Source organism: Pyrus communis, chromosome 6 (assembly GCF_963583255.1).
Source record: "Pyrus communis chromosome 6, drPyrComm1.1, whole genome shotgun sequence".
In the NCBI taxonomy this organism is placed as follows: domain Eukaryota; kingdom Viridiplantae; phylum Streptophyta; class Magnoliopsida; order Rosales; family Rosaceae; genus Pyrus; species Pyrus communis.
This window is the reverse complement of record NC_084808.1, coordinates 26632033-26654592: the sequence shown is the minus strand read 5'-3', so window position 1 is coordinate 26654592 and position 22560 is coordinate 26632033. Positions and strand designations below refer to the sequence as shown.

Below are 22560 nucleotides of genomic sequence, written 5' to 3'. Positions count from 1 at the left end.
TGCATGTTGGACTATTATTTACTTTTACCACAACTCACTTTTACACCTATCAAGGCCCAAATACTAGTATGCATAACGAGGCCCATCAGCCCATCAGCCCAAACACAAACGAGATGACGATATCACCAATACAAGCGATATTAGAATAAGTGCAAGTGATTTTAACTATTTGAGCTATAATTTATTTCTGACGACATAAATAAAAGTAATTTTTACATTCTCTTTTTCTCATCATGCAAAGTTGCATACAACTCTCTGTTTTCTAGCACTTGAAATTTGAAATTAGATAAATCAAAAGAAAATCACGAAATAAAAATAAGAAGAAGGGTGCAAAAGAAAACGGAGATGTGAAATCCCTACCCTTTAAAGACTAAATCACCTTCATAATTTACTTGGATTTTTCAAATGCAAGGAATTAAACTATTTTTCACTTGTTTAATTTACTTGGATTTTTGCATGCGGTCCAATATTCTAATAGATAGAGTGTTGAGTTTCCACTCATGCGTTCCGGATTCCAAATTTTACCCCCTCTAAATTATTGTAATAGTGTTGAACTCTCTTCCCTCCCTTATTAATAATAAACTTTTTACTTGACAAGAAGATTAGCAAATACATAAATGCATGGATTCACATAAACAGAAAAGCAAAAATTTAATTCATTAATTTCAATGATTCATGGTACCTAATTATTTGATCTAATATTTAATGATTCTTCAACCAATGTAGACCTAATTAATGTTGAAATCTCAATTCCTTTTCTGCTGGCTCGTACCATGCATCTTGCAAGGGTGGTTCTATCCGCATACTCAGTTTTACTTTTACATTTCTCTCTTAATTTTTGATCATCGGATCGAATAAATTAAAGAAGATTAATAAATAAAAATTACAAAGATGTGTAAATGATAAAAAAGAATGTATGAATAGCATTAGCAAAAACAATTGATAACCGGTAACGTTCTACAATTCTATACTTCAATTTTCAATTTTTTATTTTTATTTTTTTTTGTTTGAGAATTATATCATTCATGCAAAAATTATATTGTTTCATTGAATAAAGATATAGAATTTGGTGGCATGCAGCACATGATTGTGGCTAGCTATACGCAAAATACCATGCACCCACGTAACATTTGCACAAATTCCGACTTTGGAGAAATTTACATATTTAGAGGTTGTTTGATGAGTGCTATCCCTAGGGTAAAAGTTAAAAACAAATGAGAGTTACACTTTAGACGAGGGACACCCACTGAAAGACTTCGTCGGATCGATGAAACCCCTTTAATTATATTGTAATTAATTAGTTCTTAAACCCTAACACAAGTCCATATGTTCTGAACATATTTGCGAGCACTTAATTATATGCAAAGAGAGCAGTGATTAAAAAATCTACTACATGCAGCGGGCATATATATATATATATATATATATATATATATATATATAGTGGCGGATCCAGGATTTTAAACTCGGGGGGTCCCAATAGTAAAGGTTAAAAAATTTATAGACAAAAATAACATTGAAAAGTTAAATATAATACATTTTATTCAAAAATCATTTGCATAACAATATTACAAGCTATAAAATCCTAATTCAAGCGTCCACGACGAGGTTTCATGGTCTGAAAATGTTTCATGATAGCTTCATTACCAATACATGAAAAAACATCTTTCTCAATGTAAACAACTAAGCTGTCACTCAACCATTGATCTCCCATTTTGTTGCGAAGTGGACCCTTAATGATATTCATAGCGGAAAATGCCCTCTCCACTGAAGCAGTTGCAACCGGTAAAACCAAAGCCAACTGAACAAGCAAATATACATATGCAAATGTTCGATGCAACCCTTTCTTCACCATTTTCTTAGCAAGCTCATTAATTCCCCTCAATTGAGAAAAATCATTATCAGAACCCGAACAAGTAGATGGTGCTATTGGCTTTGGCTTGAAAAATCTTTCCATATTTCTTATTTCTACACATTTAACCAAAAACACAAAACATATACCAATCAACCAATAAACAAAAATTCCATCTAAAATTCAATTATAAAATGAGTATACAAACATAAAACACATCAACAATCATATCAATAATAGACTAAAAATCTCCACCAATATCTAATATAATTTAATTGAGATTAGATTAAAATACCAAAAAACTTGCTTGAATTTGGAACCAAATAGTGGTGGCTTGGAGAATTGAAACAAGTGGAGGTATAATATTGGAGTAATGTAATTATAATATTGGATTGGGTGGGATTAGAAATTTAGGGTTTTGGGTGAATATAAGAAAGATGAGGGGATTTGGGGGAAAAGCAGTGGAAGGAACGGGGAAAGGAGAAGTGAAAGGGACGACAGGAAAGATGGCCCTTCAAAAAGAATATGTAATTGGTGGACCAATTTCAAATGATGTTTCGACTATGAAGGTACATACAACATGTATTTTTGAGACTTGCTTTTTAATTAAATAGCACTCCAAACTGTATTATTTGCCATACTTGTTGTATGATTTGTAATACTGTATATCCTCAACAATACCTAGAGTCGTACAAATTTATTGATTATAACTTACATATATTATATGTACAGGGTGAAGATATTGATCATCATCAAGTGGTTAGTCCTCCTACTGCAACCAAGGAGGATAAGAGGATACGAGGAAGGAAAATGGCCGCGGCGAGGTTAGAAAAGGATGTTAAAGTAGTGGCGGAAGGCGGTGTAAGTGGAACTCGGAGGTCCAACAGCTCCGACCTTGAAGGACAATCTTCATGTGGCAATGTGGAATGCAGACAAAGTACTACTACAAGTCGATTTTCTGAGAAAATAGTCGATCATGATCATGAACATGCAGGTTTTGTAGCTTTTAGTCAGGACTACAATTCACCAAGGCACCACCCTCCTAAGAATAACTGAATGAACATGATTAATGAATGGAGAATTATATACTAATTTCAATATTGTACTAATTATCAACTTTCTAATTCTACTCTGCACTCTTTCTTAATTGGATTTTTTTTTTCCTCCACCTCAGTTTCTTGCAAATTTGAAATTTCTTAAATGTGTATAAGTGGTTGCCAAACACAACGATAAATGTGTTAAAAATTCCTTAAAATGCCCAGAAATACTAAAATAAAATTTGAAAAAAAGGAGACAAATTGATATTCTCACACTCTCTCCCGTTTCACACTCAATGTTGTATGGTAATCAACATTATAAACCACATTGATACATTTGGTAAATCATCTGGCTTACAGGACTGCTCCATTAAACTGTTTATCAAACCTGTGTTGACAACAACAATTAATCTCATGTTTTTTATGACTTCTTTAAACGTTCAAGGTTTGACTTCATATCTACCTTAACATGTTGTATTTTTCTTTTTTATTAATAAATTCTTCTCGTAGTCACTTTCGATGTAGTAATGCTAGAGTGAGATTAACTTTGCGGTCAAATTAAAAAAAAAAATTAAAATTATAAAAATTGGGTGTACATAGACTAGTACATAAAAGATCGATTCAGGAGCGCCAATAGCAGCTCCAAAAACAAATAGGAATTTGGGGAATAAATAATGGTTATTCTTTATTACCGTTTCATACAGTTCGTATCAAAGTCCAGGAGACTCTGTTAACTTTTCAGTAAATTATTATTATTCAGATCACATTGAATGAACTGAATGGTATTTTGTTCTTGCCTATGAGGCAGAAGAGCCTGATGATAAATTCACCTTAGCGTCTCTTTCGATTGTCCTGAAAACATGGGAAAGTAAGAATTAAAGAGAAGCAGAAGCAAATGGAGTGGTGCATTCTTTGAAACTCTCTTCAAGAAACTAACCTCCATAAGAACTCAAGGAACTAGCTTCCCCTTGCTGGTTGTTAATGAGGCAAAAGACTGAGACGCACATGGGTTACTACGTTCAAAGAAAAGGGCAACCGCCCTCATTGTCACCGGGGCAACATGATTCCCATTCATCTTTCAAATACGAACGAGAAGATTGTCACACAAATCCTCCAGTAGATAGTGTTTCTACTTTTAGAACAACTCTTGGTTTCAGCGATGGGATCATTTTGTTCAGCATTTTCCCGAGACTCCACAAGGATCTTAAACTAACTCTTGGGCGCACCTGAAATTTGGGACTGCATGTGTAGAAGCATCCTGGTTAGCCGGCACTCTTGTATAAGAACTCTTGGTTTCAACTTTCAGCTATTTAAGCCTTATCTTCACCAAGAACATCCTTGCTCCTAAGTCGTAAACTCTGCAACGAGAGTAAACAATTAATTTGAGATTTCTGCTGCACAGTCATAAAAATCATAACCACGTACAAAAGAATCTAGTTAATGAACGTCATTGATCAGTATTGTTCTTGAATGTACTTTGCATTTGTTTGTGCCAAGAAAATGAAAATAATGGATATAACTCGAGGTAGGGTGAACGACAACCTTACCTGAAAATCGGATGAGTGTTCGTTTAAGAGGAAGAAAGCAAAGGTTTGAGATGCTTTTCCCGCTCCTCAAGTTGTTTTAGCAACTAAATCTCAGCTGCCCTCTGGAAAAAAAAAAAAAAAAAAATTGGTCTGGTTGTCAATTTACAATTAGAATACCCACAAAAATGATAAAATGAATAAGAATTATAATTGGGCTCGTACAGCTAATCAACAATAACCTAGTGTTAATATGAAATAACTAGGAAAGGGGTCCTAGATCTTCTGACTTAATTTTCGTTTCTGGATGGATATGAAATAATTTATTTATCTTTTTGTGAGAAACTGGAGAGAGATTAATAGAATGTTATACCTTGTGAACGGAACTTTCTTTATGAGCCAGTAAACAGCTTTTCCCAATGGTCAAATCGCCTGATGCTAATAGATATAACTTTCCCAAGGAATTAATCAGGATGAAAGCCAAATTTGATCATCTTAGCGAGGAGTTCCGCTGCTGAATCGAAATCACCACCTTGATCGAAAACATTAAGCATCACCTCACAAAGTTCTTGATCAGAAGAAATCCCATCAGATAACATCATACAGAAAAAGTACTTTGCTTCAGTTATCCTACACCTTTTGCACAATCTATTAATTACAGCACTATAATCTCTGATGGAGATTTCAAATCCTTTCTCCACCATTTGAAGAAAGAGTCCCACATCCCTATATACATCACCCTTTGCACAATGTGCTTTTATTAACGTGGTATAGGCAAACTTTGTCAAATTGATATTGCCGTCATCGAGAGAAACCAGTAGCCTGTCAGCATCCTCTAGGTCACCATATACACAAAGACCATTGATGAGGAGATTATATGTAACAGGAGTAGGCTCAAGATTATGCATCAGCATCTCGTTGTGTAACTGAAAAGCTTTCTAGAAGTCTTGAGCTTTGCAGAAACATTTGATGATAGTATTATATGTGGTTTGATCCGGGGTTAGGCCTTAGCATACATTTTCTCGACTACGTGAACAGCATCCCACAGCTTCCCCTGTTTGCAAAGTCCTTTAATAACTACCGTGTAAGATACATGAGTTGGTTCTACAGCTTTTGCTTCCATGTCTCGAAGTAATTCAAGCATGCCCTTGATGTTTCCCTGTTCACAGTTAGCATTCATAAGAGTAGTATAAGTAACTGGACTGGGTAGCAATCCATGCAGCTCGATGGTATCCAACATCCTTCGAGCCTCAACTAGTTTCCCAATTTTGCAGGAACCATGAATACGAGTATTGAAAGTGACAGTACTAGGATTTATTCCCTTCTCAATTATTTGTTTATATAATTGTATGGCTTCTGCAACACTACCTAGTTTTACATACCCATCCATCATAATATTATACAGCACAACATCCTCTGTCACAGCCCTTGTCGTCAGATGATCAAAATACTTCCTTGCCTCATAAATATCCCCTTTCACACGCAGACCTAACAGAATAGCATGGTTTGCAGAGTAATTGGGAATGATTCTCTTCCTGTACATTTCTCTATATATTTCGCTAGCCCTTTGTACATCTCCATGCTTGCATAGACCCTGAATGAGGATTGAATATGATATAAGATCTGGCTCCAAGCCAACAGCTTCCATCTCATATAACAATCCCAATGTTTCTTCTACCCGTCCACTTTTACACATACCGTTGAGTAGTACACTGTAAATAATGACACTCAACTGAAAATCTCTTGAAATCATCTCTTTCCGCAACTTAAGGGCTTCGTCAATGTTGCCAACATGGCAGTGGCCACATATCATAATTGTATATGTAACACGATTCGGATTCAACCCTTTAACCAACATTTGCTGAATGACATTGCGAGCTCCACTCATCAAACCAAGTAGATGAAACCCCTTACAGAGAATGTTGTAAGTTACCGTGTCAGGCTGTACCCCATGCCTCTCTATGTCTTTGGTGAACTCCAATGCTTGTTCCAATGAACCTGCTACACATAGCCCATGAATCAGAATATTATAACTGTACAAATCAGGAACAAGTCCATACTTGAACATCATACAAAAAAAACGACTTTGCAACATCCACAAAACCCAATTTACAGGACCAAGACATGATGGTATTGAAAGAAACAACAGAAGGCCCAGTCTCCGTTCTTTCAGCATCCATGAGGAAAGAAACTGCATCTTGCAGACCGGATTGATGGCACAGTCCATCTATAAGTATGGAAGTAGTGTAGTCACTCTCCGGAGTTCCAGTATCTTTTATTTCATTATAAACATTCCACATGAGATCTGTATGCCTCAAAGCATAAACAACTACCATCATTTTTTCTTCTAGCTCACAGAAAGTAAGTAACAAAATAAAAAAATAAAAAAATAAAAATTGAGCTATTCAATAACTTCAACAAAACCTCATTACTCATTTCGGCCCAAAAATTTATCTGCCTTGCATAATCTCAGACCAAGCTGCAATCTATATGATAGAAGAAGCACTTAGAAACCATACCTTCTTCATCCACCATTTGCTTTACAACCGAACGCAACTCCTGAAACTGCCTATTCGCCGCCAATACATGAGCAACGATAAACTCCGCAATATTCGAATGCCGAAAGTCACACTCATTCCTCAAAAAATTGAAGAACCCGAAAGCCGAATCCGGGCTCTCAAGACTCAAACTTTCAATAATCAAATCCACCTCTGACTGATTCAGCTTCGAGATGAAGGTTCTAAAATAACGATTACCCAAAAAAATTTCTCAAACCAAAGATTCCCAAGCCCGCAATGACTCCGGAGACGTTGCTTGTAGGATTTGGGACGGCGGCGGCAAGCTCGTCGTCTAACTTTTCAGCGGATGCCGAGGGTTTAGTGAAGATGAGGCAAAAGAGGGGAGCGAGAATTTGAGATTTTTGTAGGAAATGTGAGGACTTCCGTTTCTGGATGTGATGGAGCGTGAATTGGGGATTAGGGTTTAAGCATGAAAAGGCAAGAGCCCTGTTTGGTTCCTGGGAAAATTGGAAAGCTGATAGAAATGATAGAGACCAGAGATTGGTTCGATGTTGGATCAGAATCCAAGCTTTATTGATGGAACGGCGGCGGAGGGGGGCGTTAGGGTTTAAGGAAGCCGTTGGCTTCCCGGCAATTTTGAAGGTTGGTAACCAAAAATACGAAACGGCGTCGTTGTGCTTCAGTTTTAACTTTTAAACGTTGCTTGTTTAGCTTTTGCTGACCAAAGATTGATTTATTACTTTTTTTTTAGCTGGAGAATTTTTCTATTGACATTTATAGTCCTGACCAAATGGTATTTTTCTTGAATGTGAAGTTCGAATTTTGTAGATGTTAAATTCGAAACCAATTTTTTATATTTTGAGTATAAAAATAATGTTGTATAAAAATACCTAAAATTAAAAATCTAACACACAAATGATCACAAAATCCCACCACCTTTATAACTTTGTCTATGATCCAATGCCTCGGAGACTCCATAAATAATGGCAAGCTGACCCATCACTTACCCAGTTTGCTCCATGGATAATGGTCCCAAGCAGCCCCCAAGAAGAAGAAAATTTGACGAAGTGAAAAGGGTGAGAGTGAGAGAGTAGGAAGCTTTTGATAGACGATGATGGGATATCTTTTTCTGTGCAGGCAACCAGTATGTCTCAAACCCTATTTGAAGTTCCAGCTACTGTTTTAGGGCTAACAGCTACAGAGAGAGAGAGAGAGATCGGGAGGGACCCATCATCCCATGACGTGCTTGCTCACTGAAACAAACACCACAACTACACCAACAAGAATAAGGATCATCTTCTCATCTTCTGAGAATTCTGGAGAACTATGAATCGTATTCGTTTATCGTACATCGTGTTGTTAGTTTTTATCAGGTACTGTTTATGTTTATTTTAAATAAAAAAAATTAAAATGATTTCTAACCGTACAATATACAATAAACAGACATGATTCACAAATCTTTGGAATCCTAACAAAAAAAATCCGAGGAGGATCCAGATTCACTACTACAAAGAATTTAGGAGGAGTACAGAATGGCCCATCATCCCATGACTTGCTTGCTCTCTGAAACAAGGAGGCAGATTTTGTGCCCTCTAACTTCTCGTGCATTTCTGTTTGTGTGGTCAATGTTAAGACACGTCAACATTTTATATTACTATTTTTTTTTGTCTTATTATTTCTATAAAAAAAATATAAAATATTAACTTAACTTAACCATGACCACACAAAACAGGAGGGCACGAAAAGTGGGAGGTGAAAGAGTCTGCCTCCCTGAAACAAACACCACAACTACGAAGAATTTAGGAGTAGAGAATGGCATGGACGTCCTACATCACATCATCCCATGACTTGCTTGCTCCCTGAAACAAACACCACATCTGCAAAAGCATTTTCACAACATTTTGATGATGAAGACATTGCTCTTTCATTAGAAACTGCTCCTTTCAATCTTCACCTTTTCAGGAAAAAAATAAAAAATAAAAAAGGAGAGAGATTTATTTGCAGAAAGTAATGTGATGACAACATAGGTTCATGGTTTGCTAAATGGTGACAAGGTTCTAAAAAATGCTAGGTGTTAGTCGGAAGGCAGGTTAGGGCCTAGTGATTAGGCAAGGACTAGGCGGGGGTCTAGATGAACAAAGCGGATTTAAGTAAATCTATTATATATTGTACCAAGTGCCTATTTATACTTAAAAAACACATAATTGTATTGGGATACATAAATTGCACAAAATAACATATATTATAAAGTTTTAGAACAAAGTGAAACAATAGGGAACAAGCATATAAAGAGTGTTCATTCAAGTATTCAGTAAGTCTATTACATTTTATTGAAAAAATAAAATACAAAATGAAAATTATCGATTTTCTATCTAAGTGGGAGGTGTGACCTAGACAGGCTAGGCAAACGCTTAAGCGGGTCTAGGTGCCATTTCTTAATATTCAAATACTTAGGGACTAATCGGGGTGGTGGCCAACTGCCTAAGCATCTAGGCAGGGTCTAGACAACACTGGATCGAGATTTTTAGAACAATTGTAATTATAGGGAATAGTGCACAAATAGAATCACTTAACAAACTTTGAATTGAAAACGGTACAAGAGGATACTAAACAAACGATAAAAATGGACCTAACTTGTGGTTTACATACGGTATATTGTTCGTGTAGTATCTCTCCATTTTTAATGTCCAATTTTTTGTCGGTTCTATTTCATGCAAATTCCCTTACTTATTGGCCAAGCAACAAAGCCCCCACATCCTTAGAAACATTAAGTAATCCCATGAGAAAAAGGATAGAAGTACTAATTAATTAATATCACTAAGTATATTAGGGGATAGCTCCATTAGGTCAACAGTTTCATTCATTCATAGGTGTGCTTTTTTCTTTCTTTCTGTTCTTATTTCAATATTTCAGGTGATCTATATAAATCACAGGGGATCAATAATTTCGAAGCCCTTTTAAAGGAAAGTTAATGTTTTGCCTCTCCAATTTTTCTTGTAAACCAAGGAGAAAAAATGGCAACACACATTTATGCATGAAACTCACATTTCACCAAACCAACTAAAAGCATACAAACTCTTATAAAATCTCAGCCCATTACAACATAGCTACTCCATTTGAGTTATTTGTTTCTATTTATCTCCTTACGTCTTCTGCAAGTAACAATGTCTGAAGCAAATATTGTAAGAAGACATGTAATTCTGGAGGAGAACAAAGTTGTAAAAGAGAGAGAGAAGACGAACAGTAGCTCTAAACTCCTCAAGAGAATTTACCCAATTGGCCTTCACAAGAGCACTTCATCTCTATCCCTATCCTCATCTTTGTCATACTCTATGTCGGAGAACTCGTATGATTATTTTCTCACTGATTCTAACTTCCCACTGGATCAGAAGATTTCCGCGGCTTTCCGGTTCTTTGCGCAACCACCTCCAAGAAGAGAGTATAATTCTCCAGTGGCTAAACTGGCCCAGCAGCAGATTAGTCTGGCTCAGGATGCTAATGATGGGGAGTTGAGGAGATGCAATTGGATAACAAAGAATAGTGGTGAGTTTTATTGTTTCATCAAATAATGCAGAAAACTTTGCTTTCTATATATTTTCATGCTTTCTCGAAGTATATATGCGTGTCATTTTTGCACATAAGCCATGCTAACCTTTATCGTATCGTTTCAATTTCATCGGAGACCCCGATGGGACTCCTATTTCCTATATTCCACCCTTTGAAAAAATATTTTATGACTTGCTCTGGAGAAAAATGGAAAAGGAAAATGGTTGTGGGAGTTGGTACGTGGAATCTATGGAAAATGATAGTAAACATATTAAACAACAAAGTCATCGAGGATTCTATAACCCTACAAACTAGTTGATGTTACAAAATGTTACAACAAGGTGTCGGACGTATATGAATACTTAAAAGTCATGGCTAACGATATATGCAAGTTAACATATATATTCTGAAAGATAATAATACAGATGACAACGATTATGAGGCAATTAACATTTTATTGACTCTAGAGCATATTAGAAAATTCTTTAAGGTTTTATAGTCAAAATGGTCATTGAGATTGACATAATTTTTCACTTTGATTTGATCTCTGACATTAAAAATTGATATAATGGTCCCTCAGTTTATCTATTGTAAATCATTTTGGTCATTCCATTAAAAATTTATCAATATCCTCATTAAGTTGGAAGGTTAGTTTGACAAAAGTACTGTTGAAAATGTGGTCACATAGTCGTTCATGTGACCAATTAAACGAGAAAATTGACAGATTTTTAATGAAAAGACCAAAATAATTTACGGTGGACAAACTTAAAGACCACTTCTATAAATTTTCATTGTCAGGGATTAAAATGAAGAATTATGTCACTTCCATGGACATTTTGACTAAAAAGTCTTTCTTTGCCTGCTACAATTAAGTTTTTGATTGTCTACTGCATAGCGTTTGGCAATGGATCGTGTTCAAAAGGTTTAATAAAAATATATTCGTTTTTTTCTTGGCTCACCCCGCGACACGCAACATATACACGTCGACTCGTCGAGTCTTATGTTCGTGCGAGTTTCAAGTTGTGTAATTGTGTCATGTTTGAACTTGTCAACTCTCCACAAGATAAAACTATCATTAAATATGTACACTTCAAATAAAATAAATTGTTTTGCTGGAGTAAATAAAGAATTTTAATGCAGACATGCATTGATCTTATTATTTCATTACAACAGATAAAGTTTATGTAGTGTTTCACGACGAATGCTGGGGAGTTCCAGCATACGATGACAAGTAAGTCCATCGAGACTCTTACGGTCCAGTCTAATTAATAAAAAATTAAGTGGTATTTAATTAAATAAATGTATCTATATGCATGCAGTCAATTGTTTGAGCTGCTTGCACTGTCTGGTATGTTGATGGACCACAATTGGACTGAAATTGTGAAAAGAAGGGAGCTTTTCAGGTAACCTAGCTCTTTTCTACATATGTCACTAGAATTTATGAAACTTTGAGTACTATTTCAATGATCTTATGATTTAATTTGTGACTCAGGGAATCGTTTTCTGGATTTGATCCGAACAAAGTTGCGAAAATGGGGGAGAAAGAGATTGCAGAAATAACCTCCAACAAAGAAATAATGCTGGTAGACTGCAAAGTGAGGTGCATTATAGACAATGCCAAATGCATATTGAAGGCAAGCAAGAAAACTTAAACATAATATTAATTATTTAATTACTTGCTAACACTGTACCGAAACTTAATTAGCTATCTAAATCAATGCAGATTGTAAGGGAGTTTGGATCTTTCAGCAGCTACGTGTGGAGTTCTGTGAATCACAAACCGGTCATAAACCGATTCAGATACCCGAGAAACGTTCCTCTGAGGACCCCGAAAGCAGAATCCATGAGCAAGGATTTGATCAAGAGAGGATTTCGGTACGTTGGACCGGTGATTGTGTACTCGTTCATGCAGGCTGCAGGGCTGACAAATGATCATCTGGTGGATTGCTATAGGTACAGTGAATGTGTAAACCTTGCAGAAAGACCTTGGAGACATATCTAATTAAGTCTACTTATTTAACCTTATCTGAATTACGTACCAAGAACAATACACACACACACACGCACACACTGTATATGCTTTTTCAATGTAATAAATCAATAATTTGAATTATGTATTATAATTACAGCTCTATTTTTTACTTTCTGTTTTTTTCCTTGTTTATATAAATTGAGATTGACCCAAAAAATATTATGAACTCAAGAAAGAATGATTATTTGGTTGGTGCAGAAATTAACAAACCATTGGTTTGTTTTAATTTTTTTTATATGGAAAATCTTTTAATTATCATAATTATTGGTTCATAAGGTCAATGACTGACACGTTTGCAACTGCATTACGGTTGCTGTTGTTGGCAGCGCAGCCTCGAACTTATTGATAATTCAAAATTATAGTTATTTCAACTTAGTTTAAGTTCCAGTAATGTGATGCAATGACGATACACATTTCTTATGAAGTTGATAATTAGTTGTGATCGGTCAATTGTGGTGGCGCAACTCTGTTGTTGCTTGTGGGTTGATTATCTCTTTGTAATAATGTTGTTGCTAACATTTCGTTTTTAACTGGTGTTCATCTCGATTTGTAAATGGAATGCCTCAAGTTCGACTAACATAAATAGCAAAAACCAGCGATATGATAAGTATATCAATAACAAAATTGACCCAAAAAAAAAGATAAGTATCAATCAATCCAGTAAAAGGCTCAATATAATTGATCCTTACACTAACCAGCCAATCCAAGCACCACTTGTGGGTTCTCCCTACCGTGCTAGTGTTGAAAATCTGCTTTCCAGGCTCCCATGACAATTTCTTCAACATGACACAATGAACACATCTGCAACAATTAAAGCCTTCTGATTGAAAAATAAGAAAAACTCCTCCAGATGACTAACATTGCATTGACAAAAAGATAAGCAGTCGTTAATGACGAGAAGAACTTCTATGCACTTGGGACTTGGGGTGTCATGTCATAAGTGGTGAACTTAAGATTCAAACATTGGGGGTCTAGTGTTAAACGTCTAAATTTTTTAATACAAAAAAAGCGTGCAAATAATTTGTTGTTTATTCACTAGGTATCGTCAAACAATATATGGGCTTGTTGTCATTAACCAAACTATTGTGCACATGTTAACTGATATTGATGTATGTTAAAGCAATCTGATGAGTGTTATCGAGAGAACTTGTTGAATGCTCTCGATGTAACTTGTCAGGTGCTGCCAAAATATGCATAGCAGACATTACATCAAACACTTAATGACATAAAAGGAACTCACATCAAACATTCGAAAGATCCTCAGAAAACCTTCACATGTATATTTCTCAAACTTCGAGTAATCCTAGGACCACCTTGGTCACAATATATATCCGCCACTGCATGTCACAGAGGTGGAACGCAAACTAATCACGTTGGTATCCCAAGCGTGGACAAATTTCTCTCGTCAGTAACCTCATAAAATTCATTAAGTGTACATACTGCATAACTAGTATGCAATGAGACAAGTCCGAGTCCCATGTTTTGTCTGTCTCCGTTCACTTGTTAATGGCATCATTTTGTCTTGCTGCATCATAAACCCTAGTTATCGTAAATCAAGTGGCAAATATAGTAATAAACAACAACTCGAATTCCATTCCTTATCATTGCAGTCTCTCCGTCGTACGTCCCACCACCAATTATACTAATTATCACTTGATTAATCTATCTATTAATTATATATTAATAATATCCATTCATGTGGGGTCTGCAGTGCTCTGATTAAGTAAACAACAATTCTCATCTTCAGCTTGTATGGGAAGCCCTTTGACCGCCCTCATAGATTGTCAGTTGAAAACCCTTCACCCATATTTCAATCTCTATCTTCTTTCAAGATGAAGTCCAGCAACCATGAACCTTACTCATAGTGAAAGCAATGAAACCCCACCGCTAAGTTAGGCATATAATTAAAGTTGGCCACTTGGCCTTTAATCTGTAGAGTTACCGACGGTCGAGTCGATCACTATTAATCAATATCAATATTGTACTCAAAAGACCTCAGTACAATTCAATATAAATGGTGATTAATACAATTAGGTTTCTCACGTAGAACTTTACATCTTTAGTACGCGTTTTCACGTGAAACCACTCCTTGATCACCCACGCGTAAAGCAACTCCGCATCAGCAATCCTTTTGTTTTTATTATTTGATTTGAGTTTCCGGGATTACATTCAAGTGTCCAGACTCATGACGTTGGGGTTTCAAATTCATTGTCTAAACTCAGGTCTTTAGGGTTTTCGATCCATAATTTCAATTCGAATTCAATCGTGCTAGAAAAATAAGTCTGCTCTGATACCATATCACGGTTTCATCAGGAACCAATAATACAGTGCATGGAAGCGTACAACAAAAAAAACCTTGAAAAACAGCAGGCAAAACAATCCGCTGCTCGAGGGAAGAAACGCAAAATACAAAAAACGTGTACTATCCAAGTGACGGCTTTCGTGTACTATCCAAGTGTTGGTAATATCACGTTTTACTTTCCAGTTTTGAACAACCGTGACATAAACAAGACTCACGTCTTTTCCAAATAGAATTAATTAATTATATAAAGTTGATGCATAATTTAATCCCTAAAATTGAGACAAATAATGCACACCAAAAATTCAATATATTAATCTGTGGATATTTTGCAACAAATAGGGACGTCATTTGAAACATATATTATACACTCTGAATACTGGCATCCACTTAACTCTTTTTCCTTTTGGCTACTAATAGGTATTTATTATTTAGGGCAATAACAACCAGGTGCAATTAATGACTTACTTCAGGAAAACCAAGTACATTTGAGAATGAAACGGAGTTTTCAAGAACTTATCATAAGTGATAGAGTAAGCGATTCGATAAATCCATAATTCGGAAACCCCTTATTGACGAAGCCACGTGAAGGCGAGGAGTGGCGGCCGCCACTTCCCTCACTGGAAAACACGATTGGAGCTCTGGTTCAGCCCCTCCCTTCGCCAGAAAACTCGACTCGTTCTGCCCCTTCGGCATTTGGTTCTGATGCGCGCAGATGGATAGTGAAGAAGAACATGTTCCCTTTTTAAGCGAATGGGCCAAAACGACTCGTTTGGATCCAATGCAATTAAAAAAACACGTGCCCTTCCTTTTAATAGCCACGTGATTCTCTATTTTAAATATAATCCTCTCCCATATGCTTTACAAACCCCCTAATGCCCAATACCCAATAAGCCCAATGTGCTTTTTCCCCTATTCCAATACCCTTTTTCCTTCCGCCGACCAAGCCACCATCACCTGCTCTGCTTCTCTCCTCTCCACCACCACCACCTAATTTCTTAATTTCTCTTTTTATTTTTTATTTTTTTATAATGTCCTAATTTCTAAATTTAAATAATTTTTTTAGTCGTAATCCAAATTAATAATATAGAATGCTATGAAAATTGATGTATATTGAATGAAAATTTTAGATCCCTAAGATATTATAATAATCATAGATTGTAATTGATGTTGTTTTGATATTAATTTGATCATGTGTTGGTTAGTTTATATATAGACGCACTTTAATTTCATTAACTGATATGAAAATATTGTTTAATGCATAGTTTATATATTAATTCGACCTCAGTGTATTTATCTTAAACTCTCACATTATCTGTCACATCCTGACACGGGCCCCCACCACATCCTGGGTTTGACTCCACCGCTTTGGGCCCCAATCATGCCCTCACGATTTTATTTCTGGGAACTCACACGAGAAATTTCCCGTGGGTCACCCATCCTGGGATTGCTCTCGCGCAAACTCGCTTAACTTTGGAGTTCCGATGGAGCCCGAGCCAGTGAGCTCCCAAAAGACCTCGTGATAGGTAGAGATGAGAATATACATATAAGGCTTAAATGATCCACTCTCATGAGCGATGTGGGATGTCACAATCCACCCCCCTTAGGAGCTCGACGTCCTCGTCGGCACACTTCCGGTCAGGGATTGGCTATGATACCAAATTGTCACATCCTGACCCAAGCCCCCACCACATCCCCAGGCTCAACTTCACTGTAGCACGATATTGTCCGCTTTGGGCCTCGACCACGCCCTCACGGTTTTGTTTCTGGGAACTCAAGCGAGCAAAACTTCCCAGTAGATCACCCATCCTGGGAATGCTCTGGTCTCTTTCTGGCTTAACTTCGAAGTTCCTATAGAACCTGAAGCCAGTAAGCTCCCAAAAAGCCTCGTGCTAGGTAGAGATGAGAATATAAATATATAAATATAAGGCTTACAAGATCCACTTCCCTTGACGATGTGGGATGTCATATTATCTATAAATATTGTATTAATTTTTAAAAAATAAGGTAAATATTGTTTCATGCTTATTTTATAATAAAAGAAATTTATTTAAATCCATCTAGGCTCCTGTCCAAATCTTGCCTAGTCACCTAGCTGCTAGGCTCCAGTTCGTTGTCTAACTAGCGCCTAATGTTTTTTAGAATCTAATCCTAACCATTTTAAACTTCTTACATGGATTTGATATTACGGCTTACAACCACTTTAGTGAAGCGATTGTTTTCTGTTATGAATGTTGACTCAAAACTTTGCACTTTCCAATGTGAAAGCAACCGTTTCGATTGAACATTGAACTCTTTTGAATTCCTCCCTTTTCCTCGGTAAATCCTGACTTCGTCACTGCATTCGAGGACACGTTGGTCAAAAGTTCTGAAAGCAAGGTTCGATCAGTTCACCGTTGGTCGGCAAGTGTGGTAGTTCTAATGATGATTCTGCACATATTTCACCTGTAGATTCAATTCAGTATTATTATATGTCTAAGGTCCAATATTGAAATAAGTTTAAAGGTTTACGTACCCAACCGCTGAATAAAAAGAGTGAAACAAAGTGTCGCTTCGACAAGGTGCAATGAGTTAGGCCGGTTTTCTTTTTTCTTTATCCAATTTCGGTTCCCTTGGGGACATAGAGTTATGAAACCAAAAGCATAAAAACACCAACTTTCTACTTTAAAGGGCAATGAAAACACGTACTTTGAAACAAGGCCGGAATTTACATAATCCTTCTTTTTCTTGATTTCATTCTACAAATTATTTATCCGACAACTCCATCAAGGAGTGAAAGAAAGCGAAGTTAAAAAGAAAAAAATGGAAACAAAAAATACAAAGAAATACATCCAATTCTACTCTCAGCTCCTCTCGCTCAGCTGATTGCCCATGAATATTTACGGTGGCAGTTTTCCTCCTACAGTCACTCGTCACTACAAACGCCTTCCAACTTCCGAGGGGGCAAAACCATAAACCCAAATGCCAAATCTAATCTCAACAAAACCCCAACATATCCTTCCACTCCCACACCCAAACCCTACTAATCTTATTACGCATCGTCTTCAGTTGCCTCTTATCATAGACCGCAGCAAGCGTTGCTGTCTCAGTCTCAAAACTGGCACGACGTGCCAAGCCTCTGTCTCTGCCTCTGACCTAGGGTAACAGATTTGCGTTTGGCAAATGCCGGGTACAGCATATCTTGAAACTTCTCCAGAAACAAGGTCCAGTCATCCTCGCTCATGTCAGCCAGCTTCACAAAGCTCATGCTTGCAGGAAGCTGCTCGCTTGCACTCCTGTGCCCCGATGATGTATTCACCATGTATCCGTTTCCTGGTTTGGAACCCATATGCTTCAGGTGGCTCTTCTCTCCCACCAAAACTGTGTTCTTCAGTGACATAGAAAGCTTTGAAACGCTTGGGACCTTTTCTGGAGTTGGCAGAGTTGCTAATGCCCCTTGCTCTTCCACTTCATTGTCCTCTTCCTCCTCGATGCTTTCTTCAAGTTTAGAGAGAAGCGAGCGGCCATGCCCACTCCCATTTGCAAATGGAAAAGATGATGCCCTGGTCAGATAATCATCTGCTGCAAATTTGAAGGTGCAGTCTTCCTCTGCTTCCTCACAGTCTATGTCAAATAAGAACTCCTGATCTCCCGAATCAGCCTTGGGGGACAGCACCTCCTCCCTCTCTGCTAACATCCTCCTTGCCTCCATACAAATTACCTCAAGTTCACTAGGTTCCTCCTCGCCACTTCGAAATTCCCTAGTCATCATCTCACCTACTTCAGCAAGACACAGACCATATGCAGCAGACTCCTTCAGGAAAATGGTGCAAAGAACCAAAACCCTGAGACAAGCCTCTCGAATCATGGGAAGCTCCCTTCGCAGCATCTCACAATCCTCAAGCGGATCAAGCTTTTCTATGTACTCAAGCTCATCATCTGAGAATGGAATAGAAGCCTGAGGCCAATGAATCCACTCAAAGTAGGGGTCCTCCAAAGTTTCCGGCAAACAAAGGCCATGGTCAATTGGAATGAGCTCCACTTGACCAAACATCCCGACACCGTCCAGTTTCCTAACTAAAAGGTTACCTGCATGCCTGTCAGTGTTAAGAATCCTAATGTCTAATATCCCTATACGATGCACAGAAGTTACAGGGAAGCTGGATGTCCCATGATCACTGGCATCAAAATCATGTTGTATAAATTGTTGGCAAGATGCAATCTTGCTAACCAGCTTCTTCTGGGGAGTCTTGTTCCCGTTCACCCCATCGTTTATGTTAAAGATAGAGTGAGTGATCTTCACCAAGGCAGTGGGAGGCACATTGGCAAAGTGATCTTTGTCAAGCAGGTAAGCTGCGACTTCTCGGAATCCAGTCTCCCCAACTCGCACCGAGCGCTTCAAACCTGGTTGCCCAAGAGCTTTACCAACAAAACCTTTTGGGTTATTAGGCGCAAAAGGTTCTTCATCAGTTGGCTTCACTATCGAAACACACTCACCTCTGCTGTTCCTGAAATAGTATGCACCTCCAAGCCCACTATGAACAGGAATTGGATCAACCCCCATCTTGATGGCCTTCACCATATCCTTGACCACTTGGCTTGTCCTAGTAAACCGATCTGAGTTCCCCAATATCTCTATAGGACCACTCCGATCTCTCTGCTGCAGATCCCTTCCAGTAGGCGAGAGACATGGAGTTGACGAACTTCTATGCATAAGGTTCCTTGTGAGAAGAAGAGGGGAGTCATTCCTAACTGCACTCAGATCGTTCTTCAACACCACATCCCCAAATGTCAACGAGCTTCCATCAGTTGGGACATTGAGAGCAATCTGCAATCTTCTCTTCACAGTATGGACATTATCACTGCGATCCAAATCCATCCCCAAGACACATCCACTTTCAGTTTGCACAAAAACTCGCCTCCTACCAGTGTGCTGCTTCCTTTCCATTCTGTTGCTTCCATGGTACTCCCCACTGAGCGGATTGCTAAATAGTGCCACTGCCATCTGGGTCTGTACTGGGCTGTCCAGCTTCTGAGACATAAAGCAAATGGAAGTGACAGTTTAGGAGGCCGGCAAGAGAGGCGGCGGTAAAAGAGAGCTTCTCCCCTTCCCGAACGTTGCCAAGCTCCAAAGCAGCCAATGATGGAATGAGTAGAAAATTCGATTCCAAAATGATCATAAGAGAAGGACTTCCAAAACCCACCAAGATTCCGTGAGCAAAATCACCTAAGGAACAAACGGGAGACCGAAAAGCTTATGCTGGAGCGCAATGCTACATTGAGTGAGAAGCCACTGCCATCCTCTACTAAAAGATAAAGATTCTGCATCGAAACGTAACAGCCGGATGTTAAATTCATTATTTTTCCATGGAAAAGAGACCTTAGAACAAAGAGTGGGTCAAATACAGAAATCAGTTCACTTAATTAATTGAACTTTACACAAATTAACATAAAAACAAAGCATCCATAACCTGTAAATAAATTCAATATACACTAATTCATTGATTTAATGCTCCAAGCATCCAAAATCACCAAATGCACAAATTAGAGATTAATGCACTTTACAGTTTCTCAACACCCAATTATTCTTAAAAAATTCGATTAAATTCGAAACGGAACACTTTTTAAATCCGAATCACTGAAACTGAAACCAAATCCTATAAAATTTCGATTCTCCGCCCCCAAATCAAAATTACTGAACCCTAGCATTGATTCGACTCGATCGACAAGGAGAATATCAACGACAATGCAAAATTAACGATAAAATGACAACATTGAATCGCAAATGACAATGAAGAACAAAATCTGAACATTATTAAGGTGGGAAACATCGCAGTCAGAGGCGGCGACTCACCAGAATGCAAGATCTGGACGAGCTATCAACCAAAACGCTCCGAAACGATGAAACGAGAACGGCCGCTAAAACAAAAAGACGGAATCCTTGGCGCACGCCTCCTTGAAATTTGACTGAGAATAACGGAGGCTTAACGGACCGCGCGAGATGCGAGTGGTTTGGGGGAGGAAGGACGAGAATCGTCCGAGTCGACTCACAAAAACCCTCGCGAGTTTTCCTGCGTCACCGTCCTTCTTCTTCTTCTTGCTCTCTGAGTCTGTCACTAATCTTTGCCTTCTCTCTCTCTCTCACACCAGTCTCTGCCCAGCCCTCGCTACGATCTTTAACTCAGAGCGTAAAGCCGGGTTAAACAAACTAACCCTGGTTAAAATCTGACCACACCCTCTCTCTCCTCTCTCTCTCTCTCTCTCTCTTGCTTCTGCGTATTTGATTCGAAGACTCTAGAACACGTAATTTGGGCCGCTGGATCGGTGGACTCTTGGCGATCTTGGACCGTGTGATGAAATTGGTCCACGGTGTGGTGACGTGGAGATAAGGGACCGGGTGATGATATGGCATTTGTCACCGTCGCTTTTTAATTAAATTTTTTTTTTTTTTTTTTTTTTTAGTTTTTACAGTTTCTATGCCGGTCTGATAGACGAATCTCTCGAGCCCACGGATGGGTCAACAGTTGGGTTTAATGTTTGTATGACGAAATTGACCCTGGAAAGTGCATGCCACCGCTGCCCCTGGAGAGTGGGAGTGGCAAATTTTGCTGCTGCGGAATCTGGGAAACTTGTGGGGCCGGGTACGATAGTACATGTGTTGCTTTTCGGTGGACTGATCGTACGGTTTGAAGAGACCATCTTCGATCAATCGAAGGAGGGAAGCATTGTGGGATTTCAATAAATTAATATTTTAATTAATAATGCAGGTTATATTTGTTACTATTTTTAACTGAGAGTCAGGTCAAGCATAGTCTTGTCACAAAAAATCATCTTCAACTGGACTAAAGGGTTATAGAGTCAAACATTATTTATTATTTTAATTGAATTACTATGATTACTTAAATTAAATTACCTCAATAATTTTATGTTATGTATTGTCAATAATTTTCATGTTGATAAATGTTTTTAAAAATGTTGTTTAAGTTTTATGTTGTTAATTTTTCTTTTAATGTTGTTTAATGTTACTTAATATTATTTATTGTTGTTTAATATTGTTTCATGTTACTTAATGTAAAAATAAATAAATAAATAAATTGTAAAAAAAAATCAATATGACGTCAACATGTGGCCCGGCCCGAGGTTGGCTGGCTGGCTCATTTGGGGCAGCCGGTTGGCCCTTTGGCTCTTTTTTGTCTAGTGGGGCCCACAAGCCTTTTGATTTGGCCCTTGGTTGGAGACGGTTTTCGGCCTATTTTTGGCCCTCTTGACCTTTCGGTTAGAGATGGTCTCAGAGAATTTATTGGATTTCTTCTTTTTATTGGAAAGAGAATTTGTGGATTTCTTTTACATTTTGTTAACTTTTATTTGTTGATCTCTTTGAATTCATTTGATTTGATGGTTGAAAATTGACAAAGATGTGAAAAGTAAAAATGAGTATGTGGATCACATTACTGTCTCATTTTCGGATCAATAGTGTATTTACAGATGGGTAATGCAGTAGACTAATTTTTTAGAACAAAATTGTAAACATGTTACTTGTTATCAATAGGGAAGAAGTGAGTTTTTAAACATTTATTTGAATTTCAACAACCACATCATGTGGTTTATTGTTGTAACATCCCACATCGCCCAGGGGAGTGATCCTTAAATGTGTATTCCCATCTCTACCTAGCACGAGGCCTTTTAGGAGCTCACTGGCTTCAGGTTCCGTAGGAATTCCGAAGTTAAGCTAGAAGAGGGCTAAAGCAATCCCATGATGGGTGACCCACTGGG

At 37.8% G+C, this 22560-nt stretch overlaps 3 protein-coding genes and 1 pseudogene across 3 annotated transcripts; 1 reads left to right on the top strand and 3 right to left on the bottom strand.

The window, feature by feature from the left end:
- Positions 1 to 1585: 1585 nt before the first annotated feature.
- LOC137736338 (uncharacterized) lies at positions 1586 to 1957 on the bottom strand. The gene has a single exon (XM_068475623.1). It carries the CDS (start codon positions 1955 to 1957, stop codon positions 1586 to 1588), a length of 372 nt encoding a protein of 123 aa, XP_068331724.1.
- A 1494-nt stretch (positions 1958 to 3451) lies between these two features.
- On the bottom strand, positions 3452 to 6849 carry LOC137738093 (putative pentatricopeptide repeat-containing protein At1g13630; annotated as a pseudogene).
- Positions 6850 to 10095: 3246 nt separating this feature from the next.
- On the top strand, positions 10096 to 12479 carry LOC137736716 (uncharacterized). Its single transcript, XM_068475954.1, has 5 exons — positions 10096 to 10474; positions 11651 to 11708; positions 11797 to 11880; positions 11970 to 12111; positions 12201 to 12479. Exons 1-5 carry the CDS (start codon positions 10096 to 10098, stop codon positions 12477 to 12479), a joined length of 942 nt encoding a protein of 313 aa, XP_068332055.1.
- Positions 12480 to 17479: 5000 nt separating this feature from the next.
- LOC137737662 (phosphatidylinositol 4-kinase gamma 7-like) lies at positions 17480 to 20952 on the bottom strand. Its single transcript, XM_068477205.1, has 2 exons — positions 20642 to 20952; positions 17480 to 20109 (listed from the first exon to the last, which is right to left on the bottom strand). Exon 2 carries the CDS (start codon positions 19826 to 19828, stop codon positions 17900 to 17902), a length of 1929 nt encoding a protein of 642 aa, XP_068333306.1. The 5' UTR covers positions 19829 to 20109; positions 20642 to 20952; the 3' UTR covers positions 17480 to 17899.
- Between the last annotated feature and the right edge of the window lie 1608 nt (positions 20953 to 22560).

Excerpts from the sequence above, each read along its gene's own strand:
- LOC137736338 (XM_068475623.1), bottom strand. The coding sequence starts at position 1,957 with ATGGAAAGATTTTTCAAGCCAAAGCCAATAGCACCATCTACTTGTTCG.
- LOC137736716 (XM_068475954.1), top strand. The coding sequence starts at position 10,096 with ATGTCTGAAGCAAATATTGTAAGAAGACATGTAATTCTGGAGGAGAAC. Across the intron at positions 11,709-11,796 it reads GTTCCAGCATACGATGACAA|TCAATTGTTTGAGCTGCTTG; the intron begins GTAAGTCCATCG and ends ATATGCATGCAG. Across the intron at positions 11,881-11,969 it reads AAAAGAAGGGAGCTTTTCAG|GGAATCGTTTTCTGGATTTG; the intron begins GTAACCTAGCTC and ends TTTGTGACTCAG.
- LOC137737662 (XM_068477205.1), bottom strand. The coding sequence starts at position 19,828 with ATGTCTCAGAAGCTGGACAGCCCAGTACAGACCCAGATGGCAGTGGCA.